The sequence below is a fragment of the Hordeum vulgare genome, chromosome 4H, assembly GCF_904849725.1.
Source record: "Hordeum vulgare subsp. vulgare chromosome 4H, MorexV3_pseudomolecules_assembly, whole genome shotgun sequence".
Classification (NCBI taxonomy): Eukaryota; Viridiplantae; Streptophyta; class Magnoliopsida; order Poales; family Poaceae; genus Hordeum; species Hordeum vulgare.
This window is the reverse complement of record NC_058521.1, coordinates 590,927,410-590,954,444: the sequence shown is the minus strand read 5'-3', so window position 1 is coordinate 590,954,444 and position 27,035 is coordinate 590,927,410. Positions and strand designations below refer to the sequence as shown.

At 45.4% G+C, this 27,035-nt stretch overlaps 1 protein-coding gene, 1 long non-coding RNA gene and 1 other non-coding gene across 3 annotated transcripts; 1 reads left to right on the top strand and 2 right to left on the bottom strand.

The window, feature by feature from the left end:
* Positions 1-12,507: 12,507 nt before the first annotated feature.
* Positions 12,508-14,496, bottom strand: LOC123449828 (beta-carotene 3-hydroxylase, chloroplastic-like). The gene is made up of 6 exons (XM_045127168.1): positions 13,947-14,496; positions 13,757-13,816; positions 13,431-13,637; positions 13,090-13,215; positions 12,930-12,986; positions 12,508-12,826 (listed from the first exon to the last, which is right to left on the bottom strand). Exons 1-6 carry the CDS (start codon positions 14,268-14,270, stop codon positions 12,737-12,739), a joined length of 864 nt encoding a protein of 287 aa, XP_044983103.1. The 5' UTR covers positions 14,271-14,496; the 3' UTR covers positions 12,508-12,736.
* A 2,204-nt stretch (positions 14,497-16,700) lies between these two features.
* On the top strand, positions 16,701-17,508 carry LOC123447363. Its single transcript, XR_006631495.1, has 2 exons — positions 16,701-17,081; positions 17,170-17,508. It is a non-coding gene; the product is annotated as an uncharacterized LOC123447363 (long non-coding RNA).
* Positions 17,509-26,940: 9,432 nt separating this feature from the next.
* On the bottom strand, positions 26,941-27,012 carry TRNAH-GUG. Its single transcript has one exon. It is a non-coding gene; the product is annotated as a tRNA-His (tRNA).
* Between the last annotated feature and the right edge of the window lie 23 nt (positions 27,013-27,035).

Here is a 27,035-nt window from a genome sequence, read left to right as displayed (position 1 = left end):
TTAATCCAAGTTCTCAATGTATCCTCTTGGTGTAAGAAATTGTTCATATCTTGTTTCTCCCAATCAATACTTGTTTCTTTTAGTGGCTGGTTGTCACTTCATTAGTTTGAAAGGTTTCCATAAGCCCACTACTATCTTGTTCTTTTCGTTGTTGTTTTTCCAACAACTCCGTCCAATTCTTCTTGCAAGGATGCTTGCCAAGTTCATTGGAGTTAGTAGTTGTCATTCTTTTCTTCATTCTCTTCTTCCGTTTGAGCTAGTTCCTATTCTATTGTTCCGGAATCATTGTGATGTTGCTCTTTTGGGTCAATCTTGTTGTTCTATCAAGATCATGGTGTTCCCTTGCTCTATCTAGTTGTTTGTTATGAATATTGTCTATTTCTTTCATCTTATCGAACTTTTTGTCCCATTTTCCTACCGAAGTGCTGCCGAAATTTTCCGTGAATTCTTGCTTCTTTCTCATTCCATTCCTCATCTCTTCGCAACCTTCAAGGATCGTTGGTTTCACTCGTTTGTCAGGAAGCGACTAAGTTTTACCTCTTGCTTTCTCATTCTCTCCCCCTTTCATTCTTCGATCTCGGGGCGAGATCCTCTTGTAGTGTAGGAGAGTTGTGACAGCCCGATGCCGACGTTCTAGAAGATTCCCCTTCTATTCCGTTTTCGTCGTGTGTCTATTTTTCTTTTGTCGCATCATCATCGCATCATGCGCATCATATGCATTGCATCGGCACCTCCGTTGCCGCCCGTTTTCAAAACTTGCATCCGTTGCTAGTTGCCGGTTCACGTCGTTGTCCGTTCTGAGCCCGACCACACACGCACGCGCCCGCGGCTTCGTTCGAACCCTGTTTTAAAAGTGTGTTGAAAACGTCCTCTGATCGGGTTGAGATTTGACGCGCGGTCTTTATTAGATATAGCTAGGCCGCCTGTCAAATGTCGTCGCGATCGGAGTCCGTCTGGTACCCGAACGGTCGACTGTAGCGGCACCGTATTCGGTCTATCGCCGGACGTCTGTCGGTGTTTTTAAAATACGTTGCCGTGTCGCATGTCTTCCCTCTCATCTTAGCCAACACCACTCTACACAGCTAACCCTAGCCCGCCTCTCCGATCGGACCGCACGATCGCGATCGGAGGGTCCAAAAACCCCCAAATACCCCCTAACCTAGCCCCTTCCTATAAATAGATGCCTCCGTGCCATTTTAGGCAAAACCCTAGCCTCTGCCTCGATTTCCGTGTCCCCCACACACAGCCATCACCTCTCCCTCTGCCTCTCCTCTCTCCTCCCACGCCAGGGCCCGCCAGGCCCATCTGGAGCCCGTCCCGGGCCCAGATCCGCAGCCTCGCGAGCTTCCCGAGCTCCTACCCATGGCACCGAGCTAGTGCCTCCCATGGAAGCCGCTTCCCCTGCCCGAGCAGTCCCGGCGCCTTCCCCGTCGCCGGCCGGGACGCCCCTGCTGCCCGCCGTCCTCCACCAAAGCCGCGCCACAGCTCGCCTCCCCCTGCCTGCCTGAGTGCGCCCGAGCCAGGGGCTCCCGAAGCTCTGCTCAGTGCTCGTTCGTCGGAGTTCTGTTGCGCTGGTCGCGCCCTCCAGATCTGGCGTCGGACCGTGTCATCGAGCCCCTTGTGCCCCCGTCGCCATGCCCTGCGGGTCGCCGCCGCGGGAGGAGGAGCCTCCGTGGCGTGCCGATCCAGATCGGGATCTCAATCCCGCTGGCGCGTCGTTGACCGCGGCATCAGCCTCGCTAGTGCCTGGGCTGGCCTCCTGTCGCCCGCCAGCACCGCTGGCCCGTCGTCCCCGTCAGCCTCGCGGCCCACCTCGCCTCTGGGTCGCCAGTCGCCGCCCAGCTCCAGTGCGCCGCCACTCCCTAGCCGAGGAGCCTCCCCAGCCGACCAGGCCGGTCTGATCCGGCCCAAGGTAAGCCTCCCTTGCCCCTGTTCCCTATTCCTCGCCGAGGCATCCGATTGCTATTTTGCGCCTTAGTTTCGGCCCGCGTAGGTTATTAGTTTTTTTTCGGAATTAGTTAAAAAAATCCAGAAATATGACGATACTAAAACGCCGTAACTTTTTAACCGTAATTCGGATCGCGATGTATTAGATATGGATTTTGCGTAGTTTTGCGCGTGGAATACGAATTGAAAACTTGCATAATTGTTTGACGTCGATTAGCGCACCGTATGCCTAGAAACACGTGCTGTCCTAATATGTTTTGCCCGTAGTTTATTTTTCGCGCGTGTCCGGTTTGCCCGAATGCCGTAGTATAAATGCCCATGTCTTAGGAACCTATTTTCCATGTATTTTAGAGCGGTCATTGGTATTTTTGCGTGTAGGGATTGCCGGTAGTTTATTTTCCTGTGTATAGGTTATTTCCTCGCATTTTCGTGTGGCATTATATTGTTGTGCAACCCCACATATTTTATATGTTTTCGGGGTAGAAAAATTCATGGGATTTTTCTGTGCAATTAGTTTTAGCATTAGAGCAAGTTAGTTCGCATGATATTTTGCTATGTTGCCCTCTTGTCTTTTTCGTAGGATTTATTCCGTGCTCCGTTTGATTAAGTTGTCAACTAGGGAATTGTTCTTGGGTGTTTAGACTAGCCTCTGGTATTCTTAGTTGCAATAGAAATGCATGTTTAGGTGTGATTTGCTTTCTCTCAAGTTGCTAGAAATAGTGCTGATTTGGAGGAGCTGAAATATTTCTAAGTCTGGAATCTGTTATATTTTGTTGTTGTCTTGTCTTGCTTGCATCTTGTGATCTTTAGCTCTTTTGAGGTTGGTCCAATGGAGTTAGTTGTACCCCTTGTGTTTCTCTAGCATGCTGTAACTTTTCATGCCATTTGGAGTTCTGTAGCTATAGGTTTTTCTTCTGTCAATATTGCTTCAGATCGAAAACTGCACTTTCATGAGGTGTAATTTTCACTAAGTCTGAAATAGTGAGTGTGATGCCTTTTTGTGACTTCTTTCCCTAGTGATCCATGATGCCACGCTAGTTGTTGTTAGTTGTTGGTAGTAGTGCTTCTTGCCCTCTTCCGTGCCATGCCTTGCTTGAGCATATCGGAGTTGTGTAGCCGTAGTTGTGGGGCGTAGAAAGTGTTATGTGGCTGATTTTGGCAGATTGTAGTGTTTTCTTGTTTTGCTCGTAGATGTTGACCGTAGCTCCGATTTGATCGTGTCCTACATGGAATTTGCTTAGAATCTCGTGTAGTTTCATTTTCTCTTGCTGGTCGTTTGTTTTGAAGTGCTCGTGACCGTTGTTGCACACATTTTGCATTCATGCCATCATAACTTGCGGTGCTTGTAACTTTTGATCCGTAGCTCCGTTGGAGATGTTCTTTATGTGTAGATTGCTTGCCTTGACGCGTAGAATCACGTGAACCTATTTTTTTTGCTGTTTAACAACTAATTAAATGCATTAGTTCAGATCTGGACAGAATTGTAAATTAACATGTGAGGTCGTTTCGGAGGTGCTATATGACATTTCCGACCTCATTTAAAATGTCTAGATAGGTAGTTTATTTATGCTTTACCTCTTGCCATGTTTAACCACATTTAATATTGCCGTGTATTTAATCGGGATAGAACTAAATAATTAAACGTGGAGTTTCGTCAATATGCAACCCGTTGCATATTGAACTTCATTTAATGTGTAGTGTTTGTTTGTGTGATTTGTCATGCCGTGACTTGCATGTTTTCAGCTGCTCATGCATCATTTGTGTTGTGCATCGTGTGGTGAATTCCGTGTGTTGATTTGTGTTTCCGGTTTGCTTCGTCTCGATAGAGTTCCGCAGCGTGCCGGATTGTGAGGACCCGTTCGACTACGTTGGTTCGTCTGCTTCACGGAGGCATTCTTCTTCCAAGCGGGATCTCAGGCAAGATGATCATTTCCATAGATACCATTATATCATTGACATGCTAGTTTTATCGCTTCTATCGGTTATGTCTCGTTGCCTACCACATGTTAAATATCAGCCTCTCAATAATGCCATGAAAACCTTCAACCTGTTCCACCTAGCAAACCACTGATTGGCTATGTTACTGCTTGCTTAACCTTGTTGTTAGCATTGCTAGTTGCAGGGGCAGTTGCTTCCATGTGAAAACATGGGTTCTTTGTTATATCAGCATATTATATGCTATTTAATTTAATGCACCTATATACTTGGTAAAAGGTGGAAGGCTCGGCCTTTCTAGCCTGGTGTTTTGTTCCACCTTTGCCCCCTTAGTTTCCGGCTACCGGTGTTATGTTCCATAAATGAGCGCTCCTAACACGATCGCGGTTGTTATGGGGACCCCCTTGATAATTCGTTTTAGATTAAAGCTGGTCTGGCAAGGCCCAACTTTGGTACTACATTTGCCTAATCACCTAATAAAATTGCATCGGGACTTCCCGGGCCCCGAGGATAATTTAATCAACCCCCGGGCCAGTGGTCCTCATGAGTGTTGGCCCCACCTGAGCGATGTACGGCGCCCCTCTGGTCACCCGGAGGTTTAGCGATCCCGACGTCTAGCTCATCCGCCGTGTCCTGAGAACGAGGTACGCGACTCCTATCGGGATCGTCGACACGTCGGGCGGCCTTGCTGGATTAGTTTTACCTTTGACGAGATATCTTGTGCATCGGGATTCCGGTGATGCTTTGGTTAATCTCAGAGTTGAGGTTTTCCACTAGGGAATCCGACGAGATCGCGAGCTTCGTGATTGAGGATTCCTATGCGGCTTGTGGTAATTTGTGATGGACTAGTTGGAGCACCCCTGCAGGGTTAAATCTTTTCGGAAAGTCGTGCCCGCGATTATGTGGCAACGTGGAAACTTTGTTTAACGCTGGTTCTAGAAAACTTGAAGTTAACTTAATTAAAAATATGCCAACTGTGTGCGTAACCGTGACTGTCTCTTTCGCGAGTTCTTACTCCGATCGAGGACACGGTGGGGTTATATCTGATGTAGGTAGGTGTTCAGGATCATTCATTTGATCATCAGTAGTTCACGGCCGTTATGCGTATATCTTCGCCCTCTTATTTCTTGTACTCGTAAGTTTTAGCCACCTCATATATGCTTAGCCGCTGCTGCAACCTCACCACTTGACCATACCTCACCCATTAAGCTTTGCTAGTCTTGATACCTTTGGAAATGAGATTGCTGAGTCTCCTGTGGCTCACAGATTACTACAACACCAGTTGCAGGTACAGGTAAAGGTTACTTGACGCGAGCGCGTTGATTGTTCATTTGGAGTTGCTTCTTCTTCATTGATCTAGGATGGGTTCCAGGCCGGCAGCCTGGGATAGCAAGGATGGACGTCGTTCTTATTTTCTCGTTTGTTTTCGTCCGTAGTCGGACCCTGCTCTTACTCTTGATGAATATGTAATGTACTATTGTGACTCTGTTGTAGCTTGTGGCGAGTGTAAGCCAATTCTATATATATATATATATCTCTTCTTTTCAGTACATATACTTGTAACGATATCCATTCTTGCGACACGACGAGATGCGCTTCTATCCCTGACGAGGCCTTCGTGCCAAATTGAGGATAGGGTCGCATCTTGGGCGTGACACCCCACAAGCTTGCACCCCGCCACCAGGGGGTAGGTGGCGGTGGGGGGGCTTGTGGCCCACTGGTCAGGCCCCCTGACCAGCTCTCAGGCCCAGAAATTTTCAAATATTCTAGAAAAAATCATACTAAATTTTCAGGACCATCGGAGAACTTTTATTTTTGAGGTATTTTTCTCCGGGACGCTAAAACAGAAAACAGGAAAAGCTAAACTAATTCTATCATTTTTCTTCTAAGCAACAGAAAAGTAAAACTCAAAACAGAGATATGTGACTCTCTGATTCATCCGTTTGATGGTCATCGGAAGAAATTCGTCAATGGGGTTGATCAAGTCCTTATGACAAAACCTTCTCGAATCGCAAGAGAGAACGGAGAATTTTCGAATAGCCACTAAGTCACCTCAATGGGGATATGGATCTCCCCAACAAGCAAATCATACTTCATCTTGACACGAGGAATAGGGCATTCAAAGCTCCCAATGAGAATCGATGAAGTCTTTTCGATAGCATTGATGCAATGTACTGGATATCGTTTCCTCGGAAAGTGCACTGTGTGCTCATTACCTTTGACATGGAAAGTGACATTGCCTTTGTTGCAATCTATAACAGCCCCTGCAGTGTTTAAAAAGGGTCTTTCAAGGATGATAGCCATGGCATCGTCCTCGGGAATATCCAATATAACAAAGTCTGTTAAGATAGTGGTATTAGCAACCACAACAGGCACATCCTCACAAATGCCGATAGGGAAAGCAGCTGATTTGTCGGCCATTTGCAGAGAAATTTCAGTGGGTGTCAACTTATCCAACTCAAGTCTACGATAAAGAGAGAGCGGCATAACACTAACACCGGCTCCAAGGTCACATAAGGCAGTTCTTACGTAGTTTCCTTTAATGGAGCAAGGTATAGTGGGCACTCTGGGATCACCAAGTTTCTTAGGAGTTCCACCTTTAAAAGTGTAGTTGGCAAGCATGGTGGAGATCTCAAGATCTGGTATCTTCCGTTTATTAGTCATGATATCTTTCATGTACTTGGCATACGGAGACATCTTGAGCATATCAGTTAACCGCATCTGCAGAAAGACGGGTCTTATCATCTCAACGAAGCGCTCAAAATCCTCATCATCCTTTTTCTTGGATGGCTTAGGAGGAAAGGGCATAGGTCTATGAACCCATGGCTCTCTTTCTTTACCATGCTTCCTAGCAGTGAAGTCATTCTTGTCGTATCTCTTAGGTTGTGGATTATCAGGATTAACCGTAGGTTCAATCTCCACATCCTCATCATGGCTAGGTTGAGCATTATTACGAACATCACTGTCCATATTGTCATGTTCATCACCATATTGTGTTTCTGCATCAGACGCAGAAATATCATTAGGTTCTTCAGGTGTGATAGTATTTGGTGAACTGGCGTGTAGGTTTCTATCATCCTTCTTATTCTCCTTAGGATGACTAGGTGTATCAGCATTGATTCCTTGAGAATCTTGATCAATTCTCTTAGGATGACCTTCAGGATACAAAGGTTCCTTAGTCATTTTGCCTCCTCTAGTAATGACTCTAACAGAGTTGTCATTTAATTCATTGAGCAAGTCATTCTGAGCTTTAAGTACTTGTTCTACCTGAGTAGTAATCATAGAGGCATGTTTACTCAGAAGCTTCAGATCATTGACATTTCTGTCTACACAAGCACTTAAATGGCTAAGCATACGAGTACTTTGTTCCAAATGTGTGCTAACACAATCATTGAAACACTGTTGTTTGGCAACAAAGTTGTCAAATTCATCAAAGCATAGGCTAGCAGGTTTATCAAAAGGAATATCACTCTCATCAAACCTACGCAGAGAATTTACTTCCACTACCTGTATCGGGTTATCGAGACCATGGATCTCTTCGATAGGTGGTAGATTTTTGACATCTTCAGATCTAATGCTTTTCTCTTGCATAGATTTCTTGGCTTCTTGCATATCTTCGGGACTGAGGAATAGAATACCACTTCTCTTAGGAGTTGGCTTAGGAGGTGGTTCGGGAATAGTCCAAGCATTATCGTTGATCAAGAGGTTATTCAGTAGAGTCTCAGCTTGTTCTACAGTTTGTTCCCTAAAAACACAACTGGCACAACTATCTAGGTGGTCTCTAGAGGCATCGATAAGTCCGTTATAGAGGATATCAAGTATCTCGTTCTTCTTAAGAGGGTGATCAGGCAAAGCATTATGTAGCTGGACGAGCCTCCCCCAAGCTTGTGGAAGACTCTCTTCTTGGAGTTGAGCAAAGTTGTATATTTCCTGCAACGCAACTTGCTTCTTATGGGCACGGAAATATTTCTCACAGAAGTAATAGACCATCTCCTGGGGACTACACACACATCGAGGAGAAAGAGAGGTGAACCAGGCTTTAGCATCATCCTTTAGAGAGAAAGGAAACAGCTTAAGGATATAGTAGTGACAGATCTTCTTCTCATTAGTGAAAAGGTTGGCTATTTCAGATAGTTTGGCAAGATGGGCTATGACTGTCTCAGACTCATAACCGTGAAAAGAATCACATTCGACTAGAGAGATTATCTCAGGGTCGACAGAGAATTCATAATCCTTATCGGTGACAAAGATAGACGAAGTGGCGAACTTCGGATCATTTTTCATCCTAACTTCCCGAGATTTTTCCTTCCATTTGAGAATTAATTTCTCAGCGTCATAGGCATCCTTACACGCAAGAAAATCCTCAACTATCTCTCCCTCCATAACGTAACCCTCAGGTATACCAGGCAATTCATATCTATGAGAGCTAGATCTAACAGGAGCAAAAGCAGGTTCTATCTCAATAGTATCGGTAGTTTCAGAAGCATCACGAGCATTGGCAGTAACTCTAGCAATATGATCATCAAGGAAAACTCCTAGTGGAACATCAGGCAAAGGAGTATCTCTAGCAGTATCAAGCATAGCATCATCAGGCAAAGCAGTATCAAGCATAGCATCTGTAGCAGTATCAGGCATAGTATCAAGCATAGTATCATCAGGCATAGTATCAAGCATAGCATCTCTAGCAGTATCAGGCATAGTATCAAGCATAGTATCATCAGGCATAGTATCAAGCATAGCATCTCTAGCAGTAGTATCACAAGCATCATCAAGCACAGGCGACATATCAAGATTTCTAGCAGGAGGTGATGTTGCAGAGCATATCAGGCATAGTATCAAGCATAGCATCCGAGACACGACTGAAGGTGAATCAAGTGCAGAGCTAGATGGCAATTCTTACCTCCCCTCATAGTTGAGGGCAAGACTTTGGCCTTCGGATCCTTCAGATTCTTCATAGTGATCAGCAGATATAAATCCCAAGTAACTCAGAGAATATAGCAATACCTCCCCAGCAACGGCGCCAGAAAAATGTTGACGTCAGTTGTGCTTCCCCAGCAATAGTGCCAGAAAAGTGTTGATCCTGCAATCTCTAGTGTTAGCTAGACGAATGCTTATGACAACGAACCTTCCCTGCAACGGCACCAGAAGAATGCTGAAAGCACTCCCCAGTAATGAGACTAGAAGAATGTTGTTGATGGCCCACCAGCGCGTGGGTTCGCAGCAGTTTTCGAGGGTAGAGTATTCGACCCAAATTTGTAGGTAAGCCACTCAGGAGGTGAGAGTATACTCTCAAGTATTAGCAGGTGAATTTATCGGATTCAACCACACCTGAAAGATTAGTATCTGCAAGCACAGTAGTAACAGCAAAGTAACGAGTAACGGCAGTGTAACGAGCAATAGCAGTGGCAAGGAACAGCAGTAGTGACAGCAGTAGCAAGTAGCAACAGTAGCAAGCGACAGTAGTAGCAGCAGTAGCAGTAGAGAAAAACAAGTAACAACAATAGCAACAGTAGTAGCAGCAGCAGAGCAAGACAAGTAACAACAGTAGCAACAGTAGTAGCAGCAGCAGAGCAAGACAAGTAACAACAGTAACAACAGTAGTAGCAGCAGCAGAGCAAGACAAGTAACAACAGTAGGACAAACTCGTAGGAAATGGGTCGGTGATTTGTTTGGATGATATTCATCATGCAACAGCTATAACACGGAGAGATATGTGGCTAGCTCCCGTTCGTCAATGTGATGTAGGCATGCATTCCGTGTGTCGTCATACGTGCTTAGGGAAAAGAACTTGCATGACATCTGTTGTCCATCCCTCCCGTGGCAGCGGGGTCCAAAAGGAAACTACAGGATATTAAGGTTCTCCTTTTAATAAAGAACCGGACCAACGCATTAGCACTTGGTGAACACATGAACTCCTCAAACTATGGTCATCACCGGGAGTGGTTCCGGTTATTGTCACTCCGGGGTTGCCGAATCATAACACATAGTAGGTAACTACAACTTGCAAGATCGGATCTAAACACACATATATTGGTGACAACATAATAATTTCAGATCTGAAATCATGGCACTCGGGCCCTAGTGACAAGCATTAAGCATGGCAAAGTAGTAGCAACATCAAATCTCAGAACATAGTGGATACTAGGGATCAATCCCCATCAAAACTAACTCGATTACATGATAGATCTCATCCTACTCATCACCGTCCAGCGAGCCTACGAATAGATTACTCACGAACGACGAAGAGCTTCACGGAATTGGAGAGGGAAGAAGGTTGATGATGACGATGGCGACGATTTTCCCTCTCCGGAGCCCAAGACGGACTCCAGATCTGCCCTCCAGATGAAGAACACGTGGTGGCGGCGCCTCCGTATCGAAAACGCGACGAAAACTTCTCGTTTTATTTTTTGGGGGGACGAAAGGCAACTTATAGAGCTGGAGTTGGGGGCGGCAGGTGCCTGTGGGCCCCACAAGCCTGCCCACCGCCACCAGGGGTGGTGGCGGAGCAGGGGCTTGTGGTCCACTGGCCCACCCCCTGAGGTGGAACTTGGCACAGATATTTTTGATATTTTCCAAAACTGCTCCCCGTAAATTTTCAGGACGTTTGGAGAACTTTGATTTCTGCACAAAAATAACACCAAGGCAATTCTGCTGAAAACAACGTCAATCCAAGTTAGTTCCATTCAAATCATGCAAATTATAGTCCAAAACAAGGGCAAAAGAGTTTGGAAAAGTAGATACGTTGGAGACTTATCAACCGCCCCCCCGTCCTTAGTGACGATCTACGTCAAGGGTGGAGCAAGGACGTCGACGCGCAGGACGGCGACGGCAACAGTGGCAACGATGATGACGCCGGCGGCGACGGCTAGACCGCCTTCTACCAGCTCATCGGCATGAACTAGGCTAGCGGCGACAGGATGGCGGCGGCGGTGTAGTTTTTTTATGTTTTATGTACTTCTTTAAGTTTGTACAAATTTAAATGAAATTGCCTAAATTTCGTCCAAAATCAAGTCAATTTCTTCGAATTTGGTCCAAATTAAATTGAAAAAACGGTGTGTGGGGGCGACCTTGGGGGCGGATGGAAACCCGAGCCCCCAAGCCGATCTTAGCATCGGTTCGCCCGCTCTATTTCAGGACCTTGGGGGCGAACGACTGAAGATGCTCTTACAAAACGGAGCAAGAGAGGGGAAGGAGGAGGCCCTGAGACAGAATCAAGCCGACTCCGAAGGAATGACTAGTCTAGCTCTAGTAACAGAACTTTTTCGAGAAAGAGAATATATTAATATCGCGAAGATACCAATTACATTCGGTCTTTGTATCAACAAAATATCTAAATACATCAAGGATACACACAACAAGAACAAAAAGATAAAAAGAAAAGAAAAAACCCTCCCATGGTGGTGATGAGACCCTACCAACAACATCACTCTAACCACCACCAAAGAGAACATTCAGCATATAAAAAAGATTCTCTGAAAACAACGTTTTTAAAATACAATGCACAAACGTTATTGTTGTATGATCGAAGATCTTCTAGTAACAAAACTAGTTTGATTGACTTGGGTTTTCTGAATTTCAGTGGACGAACTGCAGATCAAGTCAATTAGCATTAGTGTGTACGGAGTACTACTTACTACTCCCTCTGTAAAGTAATACTACGGCATAAAACTAGTAGGTGTACTTAATTTTACTCCTTTTGTTTTTAAATATAAGTCTTTTAAAGATTTCACTAAGATACTACTCCCTTCGTCCCAAAATTCTTGTCTTACATTTGTGTAGATATGAATGTATCTAGTCGTATTTTAGTATTTAGATACATCTATTTGTAGACAAATCTAAGATAAGAATTTTGAAACGGAAGGAGTATATACGAAGCAAAATGAGCGAATCTATCCTTTGTATATGTACATTCGTATGTAGTCTTTTAATAAAACACGTATGTAGTCTTTTAGTACAACATGTAAAATGAACGGAGGGAGTAGTATTATTAGTGTGAGTTACATAATTGGGGGGTGGGGGTTTGCAGTCTCCCTTCCCCTCCCATGACTCCGTGATATCCTGAACGAGTCCTGGGAGAAGCAGTGATCAACCATGGTCTATCCCGATGACTGACTCCGTCAGGCAGGCACAAGGGCGGAGGAGGGGCACCGCCGCACCGGTGAGCGTATCGCGAGGGGGATCCCGTCCACATGCATCCCCACACCCCAACGCACAGTCGACCGGGTAACATGCAGACCACCGAAACGAGGAAACAACACGAGCTGATCTGCAAAGGCCCCAGCCGAGCTGCCTGATCAACTTAACTATTCTTACAGGGACCAACAGGCAGCATCGCCATCGTATCATTGGCCCGCTTTGCATGTTCAGCGTCCAGACAGACGTCGCATGTTCGGGTGTTCCATCGGAGACACGACTGGTAACCGTATTACCTGCCGTGATGAGCCCCGGAGGACGAGTGGGGTGCTGTCTGGCCTGGGCCGCTCACGTGGGTCCGTTAAATGGCGCACTCAACTCATGGTGCCAATAATACACGATGGTTTTCACTACAGTATATCAGTGTCTCGTTGCAGTCAGCAGCACGATACATCCTCATCAAGATAACAATAGTAACAGGCACAGGACTACTACACACAACACCATTTTTCTAATACCAGTGTGCTCCACGGACCGACCTGGCGCACCTCGCAGTGCCCCGTTTATAGCTAATATACAAAGCTAGCGACACAAAATCTGATCTGATTCTAATCCGCAATCAGAAGAAGGGTAAAATAAACCTGCATGCGTATCGCAGGGCAGGTAAAAAAAAAAGAGTAAGTAGTAGGAGTAGTAGTAAGAGTAAAATATATGTCCTTCCTCATTGCATGGCGTCTGATTTCTGCCTCCTCTTGATCCTCCTCTGCACCTCCTTGTCCAGCTCCTCCGTCCCTCCCACCTCCTCCAGCTCCTGCAGTTGCAAAACCATCATCAACCATGAGCGATCGATCGAACCATCAACCATGAATCAATTGAACCGTGAACGACATTGGAGTGGCTGCTCTGCTGCTCACCTTGGGGCCGAGGAACAGCCCGTATGGCACGCTGTCGAACTTGTCCATGTGATGGATCTGCAGAGCATAGTAAATGGCAAGCAAGCAAGGGTCAGAGCTCAGATACAGTTGGTTAGGGGGGGGGGGGGGGGGGGGGGGGAGGGAGGGAGACCGGTGGAACCTGGTGGGCGGCGGCGACTCGCCGGAAGTAGGGCACGTTCTCGATGGGGCCCACGGGGAAGCGGCGGTGGACCAGCCCGTCGTGGACGAACATGTAGGCCATCCCGAACAGCGTGATCCCCAGGCCCTGTAGCACACCGCCACGTCAGCGCTGAGATACGCACGAAATTTGTTTTGTTTTGTACGTATGCGTGTATATTATGAAAGAAAATCCATTTATTCAGGCGTGGCACCGGCCGGTGGGCGCCGCCGTCGGAATCACAGAGCGACACCGGAAAGTAATGGACGGCGCACGGGTGAAGGTGAAGGTGGAGGTGGAGGTGAAGGGGATGGGGTACTCACGGCGCCGAAGCAGAGGCCGGGGAGGAGGCCGCGGTTGAAGAAGCCGAAGGCGAGGAGGGCCATGGCCGGGACGGCGTTGATGATGGCGAAGACGTCGTTGAGCTCGAAGGGCCCGTCGCGGGGGAGGTGGTGCGACTCGTGCATGTGCCACAGCGACGCGTGCCACAGCGCCCGGTGCGCCCACCGCGCCCAGAACTCCATCCCCACCTGCACGCGCAACGCAACATACTTTTTCAGCCCAAATGCACATCGAGTCGTCAATGCTCCTGTATGTATGTGCGTGCGTGGGTGGGTGCGCCGTGTGTCACGTGTGAGGGGGTGCTCACCGCCGCGCCCACGGAGAGTGCCAAGGTGCCCAGCATCTCCGTCACCGGAATCTCGCCGCCCTGGTCGTGCAGAGGAAAAGGCGTGTGAACAGGCGAAACAGATAAGCGATTTTTCTTATCTTAAAAAAGGGGGAATTGCCATGGATGCGGGCTGCCGGACCAGGAGGAGGAAGGAAGGAAGGGAGGGTACCTCCATTTGCCAGGCGAAGCGGTAGTAGACGGCGGCGGCGGCCATGGAGGTGATGCCGAGGCTGGACATGAGCGCGGCCACCAGGTACGTCCGCCGCTCCGACTCCTTCCTCGCCGCGCGCTCCGACACCGCGCCCCTCGCCCGCGCCAGCGCCGCGTCCTCCGCACCCTGGTCCGGGCGTCCGTGGCCGTCCGACGCCACGCGCAGGGCGGGCGCGGCGGCGCGACGGCGGGGGAGGGGGAGCGGCGCGAAGAGCAGCCGCGCCGGCGGGCCGCGGGCGCGGGCGAGGGGGAATGGCGCGGCCACCAGCCTCGCGACGGCCATGGGGGATCAGGCGGCCCGGGGGGAGGGGGAGTGGTGGTCAGACGGTGTTTGGGTTTTTGCAGGCCGGGAATGGCGATGGCTCGCTCGTAGGTAGGCTGGTGGGCGGTGGCGTCGGGCCGGGCGGGGCTGGAGCGCGCGTAGGTTGCGTGGTCCGGCTCGGGGAACGAGCGGGAGGGGCGCGTGGGCCGGGGACGGGCGTCGTCGCAGCCTCGCAAGGGGTCAACTTGTTGTGTGTGTAACGGGGACGCGCGGGTGTTTTTTTATAGCACACAAGAGTACAAATAATTCTCTCTCTCTAAAAAAAAGTTGCTTCCTCCATTTCTAAATACTCCCTCAGTAAACTAATACAAGAGCGTTTTTGATAACTACAATAGTGATCTAAACACTCTTATATTAGTCTATAGAGGGAGTACTCTTTCCCTCCCTTTCGAAATAAATGTCTCAACTTTGTACTAACTATAATACAAATTTTTACTAAGCTTGAGACAGTTATTTTAGGATGGAGGGGTACTATAAATCTTTTAAGAGGTTTTACTAAGAGCAACTCGAGCCGTTTGCTCCCCGGGAGGCAATTTTCAGTCGATTGGGTTGCGCCGGTGTAGTTTTTAGCCTCGAGGGCAAAGTTTTCCGTCCGCGCCCCCGGCCAAAGCGGCAAAGCTCGTCCAAGAGCGCGTTTTTCTCAAACTCGTTGACGTCATCATCAGAGATAGATAGGCCGCCAGCTCGCAGAGTGCGGCGGAGGGGTCGGAGCCGGAGGAGGCGACCTAGCGGACCAACGCGGCGGCGGAAGGGCCGGCGAAGAGCGCGGCGGATCCGGCGACGGGCGAGCAGGAGGCGACGGAGGTGGACCGGTGGGAGATGAGGCTGCGGAGGCTGACCGGCGAGCACATGACGTCGAGGGAGATCTGGCAGCGGAATAAGCTGGGGATCTTGACCTCCATCCCTTGGAGCACACCCTTGCTGTCGTCTCCGGCGACGCCTCGGACGGCCTCCGGTCGTACCTGCGGTTTGCTTTCCTGTGCGGTTGATGAGAGAGAGGAAAGACAAAAGAGAGGAGAGGATCCTGGGTTTGGGTTGGATCGCCGGTCGTAGTTTTGACCAAATCCGACGCTATTTAAGCTCATGGGAGCGCGACTGAGGCTTTTTACGTCCTCCGGCGCTAAAAAAAGTGATCCGCCGGAAGGGTGGAGATGCTCTAAGCGACTATATATGGAGCAAAATAATTAATTTATATTATAAAATATATCTATATACATCCGTATGTAATTTCTTACTAGAAACTTTAAAAAACTTATATTTAGAAACAGAAGAAGTACAAACAAAAAAGTTTCATTTTTCTTTCGAAATGGACAGTTACATTTTTTTCAAGCAAACAAAAAGAAAGCTACTGCTGGTAGTAGTATTATGTACTCTATTCGTTTGTAAATATAAGTTTTTAAAAGATTTTATTAATAGTCTATATACGAAACAAAATAAAGGAATCTATATTTTAAAATATATCTATATACATTCGTTATAGTTCATTTATGAAATCTTTAAAAAGATATTTAGTAACAGAGGGAGCACACGGTAGTTCATTTATGAAATCTTTAAAAAGATATATTTAGTAACAGAGGGAGCACACGGAACGGGACCTACTCCTGCCCATTACGGCATGTCTCGCAGTCAGAGGTAAATAAGTGGAAGCACTGTGGCGAAAGGGGCAGGTTCAGTTCATTGGGCGCTGCCTGTGGGTCGTGTGGTGATGCCGGGGCCAGCCGTCCGGCCGGTAGCCCGGCGGTGAGGGAGGAGGAGGAAAAGACAGCGCACGCACGTGGCCTGGGGCGCCGCACCACGTGGCGGCGACGGCGAGGCACGTACCCGCGCGCCCAGGCGGCCGGATGTTCCCGCCGACGTGTCCGCCGTTGCTTGTTTTGTGTTTTAATGGGTCGGTACTCCGGCAGCGGCAACAACGCCGATCATTTGATTGTTCCGTCAACTCGATCAGACGTCTGATCGGGTTATTAAAATAATCCTGTGATCATTTGATTATGCCCGCAGATTAATCAGATCATCAGAAGGATCCTATCTCGTGAAAGAGACATTAGTCTTAGTTATTAAAATCAGCCGACATGTGAATGTGGCTACTCATTCCGTTAATTGTATTGGTCGCTTGCAAGGGCTTCTAGGTCTGAAATACGTCAGGGGAGATGGCCAGAACAGTGAACTCTGACTCGTATCTAGTATCTATCTATTTTTTACTCCACCACAACGGTCGTTTGGTGACCGAGCTCACTGAAGCTCGAAAATTTTAAAGAATTATAAATTTAAATTTTTCGGTCTTAATAAAATCTAAAAAAAATGCAAGTGAACATGGATGTTATGTGTATGTGTGTAATTTTTACGATAAAATATCTTAAAATTTGATTTATACAAAAAAAAAAGTAATGTCCTGAAAGGATGAATAGTCTTATGTGTTAAAAAAGCAGATTTGTCTTTTTACACAACCACATTTCAACGTATTTTGCCTTGAAATTTTACACACATATGGATTATGATTTCATCTATCTTTGTATTTTTTCCAGAGTTTTTTGAAATGTAAAACTATAAATTTTCATAAATTTTGAATTTTGCTTTTGGAAGCCTTCATGAAGGTCGGCCTCCAAAGGCAATATCCGCTACTCCAACGTAAGTATTCTCTTCCGTTCATAGGCGTTTCGCTTCTCGATTTTGTCCGACAACCTCCTGATGAGGATATCGATACCATTTGTTACACCTGCTATACTTACTCGACCAGTTATTGGAGCTCACACACGTCAATTGAATTATCAGGTATTTTCGTTTCTTGAAAATCCTTCTAATGTTCATGAACATATGATGTTGCCTAAATTATATATTTTTGTTTTGCTTATGAATGAAGGATCTAGCATGGACAAGGAGGATAATCATTGGAGCGGGATCAAGCATGAAGGGGAAAGTGCACATGCGGGAAAGAACAAGGGAGCTTCTAGTGGTGATTTTCGGACTTTGAAGCCACCATAAAAAAAACATGAAGGCTTGGACAAAATATACACGTCCATAAGCTCCCTAGAAACCATAAGTGTTGCGTCACCTTATTTTTGGGTCAGGCCCATGTAATTTCAAAATACTACCACATAGGTTATTTTTAGAGTCTGTATGTGTGGGGAAACCGAGGTTAGGGTCGTTTTCGGACCTCTCCTCCAAAGGTCACGAGAATCCCTCTGTATTCCCTCATATATACAACCCTTATGTCACCGTTCTAGATTTGGATTTTGTTTAGATTAGAAGTTCGTCATAGCTGCAACTTCACGTCCTTCGTTTGTGTTCTACGACCTGACCAAAGCATCATAAAACCCCACTTTCATCAATAAATATTTACTCTTATATTCGTAATATCCAGATTGCAATTTCAATTTCTTGCTTGTTCTTCGTTTGCATGTAGGAATCAGACCCTCATGGTCTGGTTGATCGTGCTCCGGCGTGGTCAATAACCTATCGGAGTTGGTTTAGCGATTGTTAAGACGCGACGTCTTCACACGTTTGTAGTCGGATCGTCAAAGTCTACTCCACCAAAAACGATAACCACCATCTCATCGAAAGACAGAGACAACTTCGCCACTATCAAGTGGTATCACAATTCCAGGTTGCTCGGTGAGATTTTACTAGTTTTCGTAGTTTAGATTGCATCTGTTATTCATACCAACAATCCACACCAAAAAAACCAAAACAAAATTAGGGTTACTTCATCCTATCCGAACCAATCAGGGTCTTTTGCAATTTTCTGTTCGGTATTTTGCTTTGTTGAACTTGCGGCTAGATTATTGTGTCGAGTTGCTAGTCTACTCTAGTTTTTTAGAGTTTCGAGTTCTATTCACAAGTTGTTGCGCCACCGCCGCCCCATCTTCGGTCTCGCTGCTACCCATGACTATCATCACCGCTGCCATATAGCGTCGCACATTATCATCGTCATCATTACCATCTATGTCACCACATATCTGCCACCAATCTAAGTTGTTTACAAATTAGGTGTCGTTTCAAGATTCTTTTATTTTCAATTTCGCGTTTCCTTACGTGAATAGGTTTAAAAAAGAGAGTCTGACACAATTTTCACATCAGTCTTTTGCCCAAAAATTTAGCGGGTGAAAATAGTTTCCCCATCCTGTTTTTAGGTTGTCCATAGTGTTTTGAGACACTTGCAATCATTGCAATTTTTTTGTCGCAACTTTTGGTCATCGTAGCCCCGAATCACTCCAAAAAAAAATAGTCAAAAAAATTTCGTGCCTATCCTATTTTTAGTCCTTTAGAAAAGTTTTGACACACTTGCCATTGTAGTGATTTCCTGGAAAAATATAAAAACGCAAAAAAAGAAAAAAAGAAAAAAAGAAAATGAGGGTGGATCTTCCCTTGATTATATGTAGCGTCATGATTTTGTTGATTTTGTAGGCTCGCGTCTCTAGTACGATCTAGCCTAGGACCAGCATGGTACCGTCGTTGGGCGTCTTTTCAACTTTGCATCTCTCAACTGATTATAGCTGATCCTTTTTGCTACCATATTATAAGCCTTCCCAGCTCCACATACATCTACATCGTGTGTTTTGACACCACCTGTCAATCGCTCTATCCAAGCTTTGAGAGATTTGACTACACCAGTTACGGATCACCACTTGTTGTTGGGTAAGAACTGATAATAATTTGAGATTTGCTTGACGGATTTGTGACACACCACCACCACCAATTCCTAGTAGTTTGGAGGTTCATATTTTTCTGTCTTCCCATTGCTGCCAACCATGCCAGGATCACAAGCCGATGAGATCGATTGGGAGAGCCTTTCCAACAGGGAGCTCCATGATAAATTTTCAGCAAATGATGGCGGATCAGGTACAAGACTTCGTGACCAGCCTTGGAGAGGGCATGGAGAAGCTAGACGATTTGGAGAAGACATTCGACACTAAGATGGACGCCAAGTTCAATTAGGTGCTTGCCCGTCTACCACCACCAGTTGCGGCTTCCATCCCTCTCCAACAACAACAACAACGACCGCTACGAGGCCCGGATTTTGTGGGACGAGCGCGACGTGTGCCTTCCGGCCAAGCACAGAATTCTGGTGTTGTTGCTCCTGCTGCTACTAGTGAGGTTTTTGTGGATGGGTGGAATGAGGATTATGATGGTGATAACGATGATGAGGAAGAGGTTGCTCCAAATCAGCATCAAGGACAACAGCCACAACCACAAGCACCGGGTCGTCCACATGGTTACAATCGCAATGGTAGGGCTGCACCACCCCCTCAGACACGGGATCATGACCATGTTCCTAAACTTAAATTGATATTCCTACATTTGATGGTAGTATGTTTCTGATATATCCTACTTGGGAGTTAGAAAGAGAGCAAAACTTTACATGCTTACAATTTCCCGAGGATAGACGTGTTGTTGCTGTTGTTTGTTCATTCACTAGTTTTACTTGTGTTTGGTGGTCTGAACATTGTCGAATATATCATGCTAATATTCCAACTACTTGGGCTTCTTTGAAAACTGCTATGCGCACTCCTTGGGTTCCACCATATTATCAACGTGAATTACTTCAAAAATTGCAGCGTTTAAGACAAGAAAACAAATCTATAAAAGAATATTATCAGGAATTACAAACTGACATGATTAGATGTGATATTGTTGAGGACAATGAAGTTATGCTTGCATGTTTTATGGATGGATTAAATAGAGATATTCATACTATTTTAGAGTATAACACTATCACTCGTTTATTTCATCTTGCTTGCAAAGCTTAACGTGAAGTGCAGGATCGACAAGCATTGGCCAGAACTAAATTTTCTGCAGGTCACACTTCATCATGGACTCCACGAACCTCATCTTCTTCCACACGTCCTGCAATGGCACCACCTATTTCATCCACTAACTCCAACTGAGATAGCAGGAAACAGGCACCTGCCCCACCTTCTGCCAAGGGCACACCTTCCGGGCCTGCACAGAGCGCGTCTTCACCCGTTGCATCCACAGGACGAACACATGAGGTTATATGTCATCGTTGCTAGGGTGGAGGACACAATGCGAGAGACTGTCCATCCAAGCGTGTGATGATTGTTACTGAAGATTATGGATATGACTCTGCTAGTGATTATGATGAGGAGACTTTGGCTCTTCTTGCGAGTGACGAAGAGGGTGTCGACGGTAGTGAATAGGAAACGCAATACATGACCGTTGACTACGCCGACATGTATGAAAGTTTAGTTGCTCAACATGTTTTGAGTGTGCAGGTAACATAGATTGAGTAAAATCAACGACACTATTTGTTCCATACAAAGGGAATTGTGAAGGAATGTTCCATTCGCGTCATCATCGATGGAGGGAGTTGCAACAACTTGGCTAGCATGGAGATGGCGGAGAAGCTGTCTCTCACCACCAGGCCACATCCTCATCCTTATTGCATTCAATGGTTCAATAACAGTGACAAGGTTAAGATAGCATGTACTGTTCGCGTGAATTTTAGCATTGCTACATATTCTGGTTATGTTGATTGTGATGTGATGCCCATCCAAGCATGCTCTGTTTTACTTGATAGACCATGGCAATTTGATAAAAAAATTGTATATCATGATAGGACAAATGAATATACTCTTGTTCATAAGGATCACAATATAACATTGCTTCCTATGTCTCCTGAACATATCATGAAAGATGATGTTACTAGAGCTAGTAAAGCAAAACAGAGCTAAATAAGAGTGAGAATCAGATTGTGGCAGAGGAATTTGAGCAACACAATAATCCTAACAAACCATCATCTAGCGTTGCATCTGAAATAAAATTAAAGAGTGGATGTTTACTTGCTACTAAATCTGATATTACTGATATGGATTTTACAACATCTATTTGCTATGCTTTTGTGTGCAATGAGGTGTTATTTTCTTTTGGGGATGTGCCTCTCTCTTTCCCTCCTGTTGTCACAAACTTTTTGCAGGAGTTTGCTGACTTCTTTCAACAAGACGTGCCAATGGATTACCACCTATTAGAGGGATTGAGCATCAGATTGATTTAATTCCTGATGGGTCTCTACCAAACCATGCTCTATACCGTACCAATCCAAAAGAGACGAAGGAGATTATGCGTTAAGTACGTTATATACACGAATCCCTTAGTCCTTGTGTTGTTCCTATTATTCTAGTGCCAAAAAAGGATGGTACATCGCGAATGTGTGTTGATTGTAGATGCATCAATAATATTACTATTCGCTATCGTCATCCTATTCCTAGGTTAGATGATATGCTTGATGAATTAAGTGGCTCTACCATTTTCTTCAAAGTTGATTTGCATAGTGGATACCATCAAATTCGTATGAAATTGAGAGATGAACTAGTATATGAAGCAACTTATGATGGCTTGCTACTATATGATTATGTGCATATATTCCATACAAACATGGAGTCTTCGATGCCAAATAGAAACATAAATTCAAAGGATCGATCGAATGGAGCAACGGTAAGAAGAAAGAAACCAAGTTTTCAGTTGCGCGATATACCGATTGTAAGAATATAAAAGTAAGTAACAATATTGCCCTTGTTAAGGATTGATGGACTGCATCTTGTTTTCCTTTCTCATGGTAGTGTACCAGAGTATTTGCTTCTTATGAAAATAATGTGAATACTTAGGAGCTTTGAAATTTGGAAAGTTATATAAACCCAAAGAGCTCTGAACACACCCTTTGAATAAACTAGATGATGCCACGCGCGTTGGGGAACCTTGGTAAAAGATATGCATAAATAGATGCTAAAAACTAAAACTATTGCAGAAACAAATTTAAGAATGCCCACGAGATATAGTTTGAAAATAATGAAGTGAATAAAAATGTTGTATAAAAAGAAAACTATTAGATTGAAATCAAATATGGTGCCATTTTAAACAAAAGTGTGTAACATGACCTACGTATATTTGCTCGAAGCTAGCGTCCAACTTACAAATATATGTAGTTCATGCTACCAGAATGTGTAACATGATAGTTATGTTGGGTACAAAAGTCAGTGAAACAAATCCATGCATGATTGCCGAGGTGGCATGGTTGCATGAAAGTAGTGAACAAATTGTAACTTAGGACAACACCCACGACTTGATGATGTGACATAGTTGCATTAATAGATTAGTGCACAGATTGTAACTTATTTTTTTTAAAACAAGGCAAAAGACTTGCCATTTCATTGATTAAAGGAGAGGGTTTTAGACATAAATTGTAAGGCGGCAAATAAAAGGACTTCTCTGGTGGCATTACAACACCTAAATGCTTTGCGCTAGCCAAAGCCCAAAGTGACACGTCCCGTTTGATTTTGGTGATGATAACCATGAAAGGGGCCGCCGGGTTGCGGAAGACTCTGGCATTGCGTTCCGACCAAACCTCCCAAGAGATGAGCGCCATGAGGGAGGCAAGCGCCTTGGGCGAGCCGAGCCGGATTTGAAGGTTACCATTCCACCATTCTCTTACAGAATCCCTCGTTACCCAAGTAGACGTGGCGATGTGATGCATGCCGAGCCAAGGGAAGACGTCATTGCAAATGCGCATGGTGTAGCAGCACTCGAAGAGCAGATGAATCAAATTGTAACTTATGACCTCATGCATGACTTGATGATGTGACATAGTTGCATGAAGAGGAAAATTAGATAGTGAATTTTAACTATTTAAAAATAGAGAATGAGAAAGGAGGATCTACAATTTTAATGGGTAAAATGAAACACTTGCTGGGATTTGTTGTTTAGATGCTTGTTGTTCCCATGTACTAGCAGTTCCTTTCATTGCTTCTTGCTTAAGCTGGTTTATCTTAATCGGTCATGTTGTTTATGCGTGAGCTTTCTATATTTGATTTTCCAGATTCCTACCGGAAGATTTTCTGGAGGGTTGGCCACAAGCACTAGCAACTCACCGGATGATCAGGATCATGATTTTCACTTTGAGTGAGATTTCGATAAATTTGTTGTATTTTATTGATTTTACCAGTCACAAAAAAGTTACCTTTGAAATAAAATATTTTAGCAATTCAATGGTACACATGGATTCAAATATTTTACTAAAATATATAAAAAAGATTTAATTGAATCCAAGTGAACGTTTTTGACTTTTAGCTCAAACACAAACTGAAATCACTGAAACTCACTGATTTTTAGTGATTTTAATTCGTGTTAATTTTTTTCTAACACCAAAAGCGGAAACTTTTACCAGGCTGCGTTCCACGCCTTAGTTTACTTGCATGATTTTGTGATGCAATGGTTTTAATCATGAGGTTGTGCTATTTTCTGGGATGAGGTTATGTTATGTTATATGTGATTAACTACGTCATGTAAAAAATGTGACAACTTTCTCTTATATATTTTTGATGCATTGGAATACTAAACGAATTTAACAAGTACCGCTAATCTAGATTAGTCTGATTGCAATGTTTTTCCTACTACGTCATTAACATTTTCTCGCGTACGAAACATTCTAGATGTAATTTCTTTTGTGAGCTTAAAGAGAGTTTTATTCCAAAAAAGTTGGGTTACAATCTCGAGATACATAAAACGGAGGGCTCGAGTTCAATCATACCCAGTACAAGCATTGGTACGACTATAATGAGCCAGCTGATGTGCCACCCTATTCTGATTTTTAGTGAAACAAACTCTCTACGAACCATAAGACTTTTAATCTCGTCAGCTAAGTGTCCATGGGCCGACCTAGGCCAAGCATCGCCCTCAATGATGGCCAATGCGTTTGAAGAATCTGGTTGGACAATGACGGGCATATCTAAATGCTGTAACGCCAGTGCCATACCTTGCAATAAAGCATGAATCTCTGCTTCCAAGGCGTCGTTACAATTGAAAAAATATATATACCTATAAGCCGCAAATATCAACAAACCATTCTCCCTCCGTAGCACCATCCCGATCGACGTACGGCCGTCGTGAGCAGAGAAAGATCCGTCCACGGAGAGTGCCACCCATCATATCAGTGGAGGCCAATGCTTAGGTGGAGCATGGTTGGTGTTTGTAATTTTTACTCGGATGTGCACAACAGATGGCATCTTTCCTTTGATAATATCCTCCATGCTATACTTCTACACAAGATTCAGAGATTTATAGTAGTTGTCTAAGTAGTCAACAGATACATGTACTGTGCATCCACTCTTTCCATGTGTAATGTCATTGCGCAGCTGTCAAATTCGCCATATAGTCATAATTACAAGGTTTCTAACATGCTCCCAACAATTTACCAAAAACCGAAGTACCCAATCTTTACCAATATCCCTTAACATCAAATCATCCGGTAGTGGCCATACAATACGAAAGCCCTCCCACACTTGACGAGCATGCATGCATGCATCAAGTACATGGAAACTACTTTCTCTTTTCTTACCACACACAGGGCAAGTACTGTTACATGGAATATGGCGCCATTTCTAGATTTAATTGACGGAACATTTCTTCCGTCACAATGGAAACAAGAAAGAAAGGTGATTTAGCGGTAAATAGCATCGACAATGCTATTTTATATGAATGAGAATCTTAAAAATATATGTTTGACGACATTGGTTTTTTTGCACTACGAATGTTAACGCCTTCCTTGCAACGCACAGGCAATTACTCCTTTCATCCTGAATTACTTGTCGCAGAAATGAATAGAAAAATTGTTGTATCTAAAAGTAAAAAACACGTCTAGATACATCTATTTCAACGACAAGGAATTTGGGACGGAGGAAGTACATACTTCGATTAATGATGAAAATCCCTTTCTTAAGAAAAAGGAAAAACTCGATCAGAGACGACATGACAGGCCGGCCGGTGGTACGTGGCGAGACGGCGGGTTCGTACGCGTTTGCCCGGCGATCGATCGTTCGGTGCTAGTGGCCGCCCCACTATGCCACCCCACCCCACTCGCCGACGACCGGCCAGTCCACACTCCACACTGTCCAGCCTCCCATCCCCGCAGCTGTTTCCCGTTTAGCCGGTCACGCACGTACTGCCTTATTCGTCGACCGTTCGCGGGTTAGTACAGGACGAAACCGACATGCATGCGTGCGTATCTTGTCGAATTAACGACCATGGATCACAACCTATAAGCTCGTCATTCGACGACACGTACGGCCAGCTCGTTTGCTTGCTCCTTCTTACTTAATCATCAGGCACCTGTTGACCCGCATGGATACACGGCAATGTACCGTGGAAAATGATAGTGGCGGGTGACGTGATGTGCGCCGATTAAATCCCATGGTGCGCGACGGCGACGGCGACGGCGACCGTGCTGGTGCCCTCCCGAGTGGGGCTGCCGCGCCGCGTTTGCCCGGAGCCGGCGACACGTACGTCCGCCCACGCGGCCGGGGCCGATGACGCGCTACCTAATTCCAGGGAGGCACGTAGGTGCATGATCGTTCGTTATATTGATCGATGGATTGGCTTTCGGATGAATTGGACGCGCGGCGCGTCGCATGCCCTCCACGTGGGGCAGGGCACCTAATCAGTATCAGTAAGGCTCGTTGTAATGAGTAGCATCATATAGTAGTATAATGCATATGATACTAGTGTATGATACTACATCTGTAATGCATATTATCATGTGCTAGTATCATAGAACAGTTCATTTATTGCCATACATGACACACAGTAGCACAACATTTAATATGATACGGTATCATAATATGATACTCAAACCTCTCTTTCTTCATTTAATTTCATGCCACCTTATTAAATATGCCTAGTTGGCATGCATGATACTACTTAGGGCATGCCCAATCGGCCACGCTGGACGGGTGCCACAGGCGCCACGTCGTTCTGCCGAACGCCACCTTCGCCTAACGTGCTGCTTGCAGAGCGAAACGGACTCCTGCAGAGGAGCTAGCCTCCTCCCTGACAAAAGCAACTAGGCAGCTGTTCGGGCGGTGTGAGCGTCGGAGCTCTGCTCGGTTCTGTACCACAGACAGAGGATTGAAAAGTGGGTGAGAGAGAAACAGAAAGATAATGACATCAAGAAGGTAGCCTCCGTTGAAGATTATGGCACAGACGATAGCTTTATTCAAATTAATCTAGGTGGAAGATGTGAGGCATCAGATAGGTAATGCTTTCTTAGTACATGCCCTTATGATACTTCCATTACGACCAGCCTGATCAAATCAAGCTGCTGCTGATCCGTGTGCGGTGCGGTGCGGTGCGTACGTGGAGGCCACTGTTGGAGAGGAGGGTGAGGGTGAGTGTGAGTCGCCACGTTTCTCCTGCGCTTTTCTGCCTAACTCTGTCAGCGGATAATAATATCTCGCACACTGCAGGCTGCTGCGGTCATGGCTGATGTATACGTGGATGTGTCACCAGGGATCGAGGGTCGTAGGTGAAAGAGACCGCGCCAACGTACTGGACTGTTCAATGGTGACCTTGGTTGGTTGTTGATGATGGTGGCGTGGCGTGAGTCCATTTGCCGACGGCGCATGCGAATTGCTGCCTGGATGCATTGCACGGTGGTCAAAGAATGTATAGCTGGTGACAGTGAGTGAACGATCACCTTGTGGAGCAAGTCTGACTTTCTGAGCTCTGACGGAGAATGTGCATGGTCGGCCCCACGAAGGTTGACGCGCAAAAATATCCAGCACCATTGTTTATTCTGAAATGAAAAATAAAAGAGAACATGCAAAAAATGAAAATAAAAGAGAAGTGTGGCTGCTGGGATTCGAGCCCAGGTCTCCACGGCCACAACGTGGAATTCTCACCACTAAACTACAGCCACTTTGACGTATCGACGGAGGGATC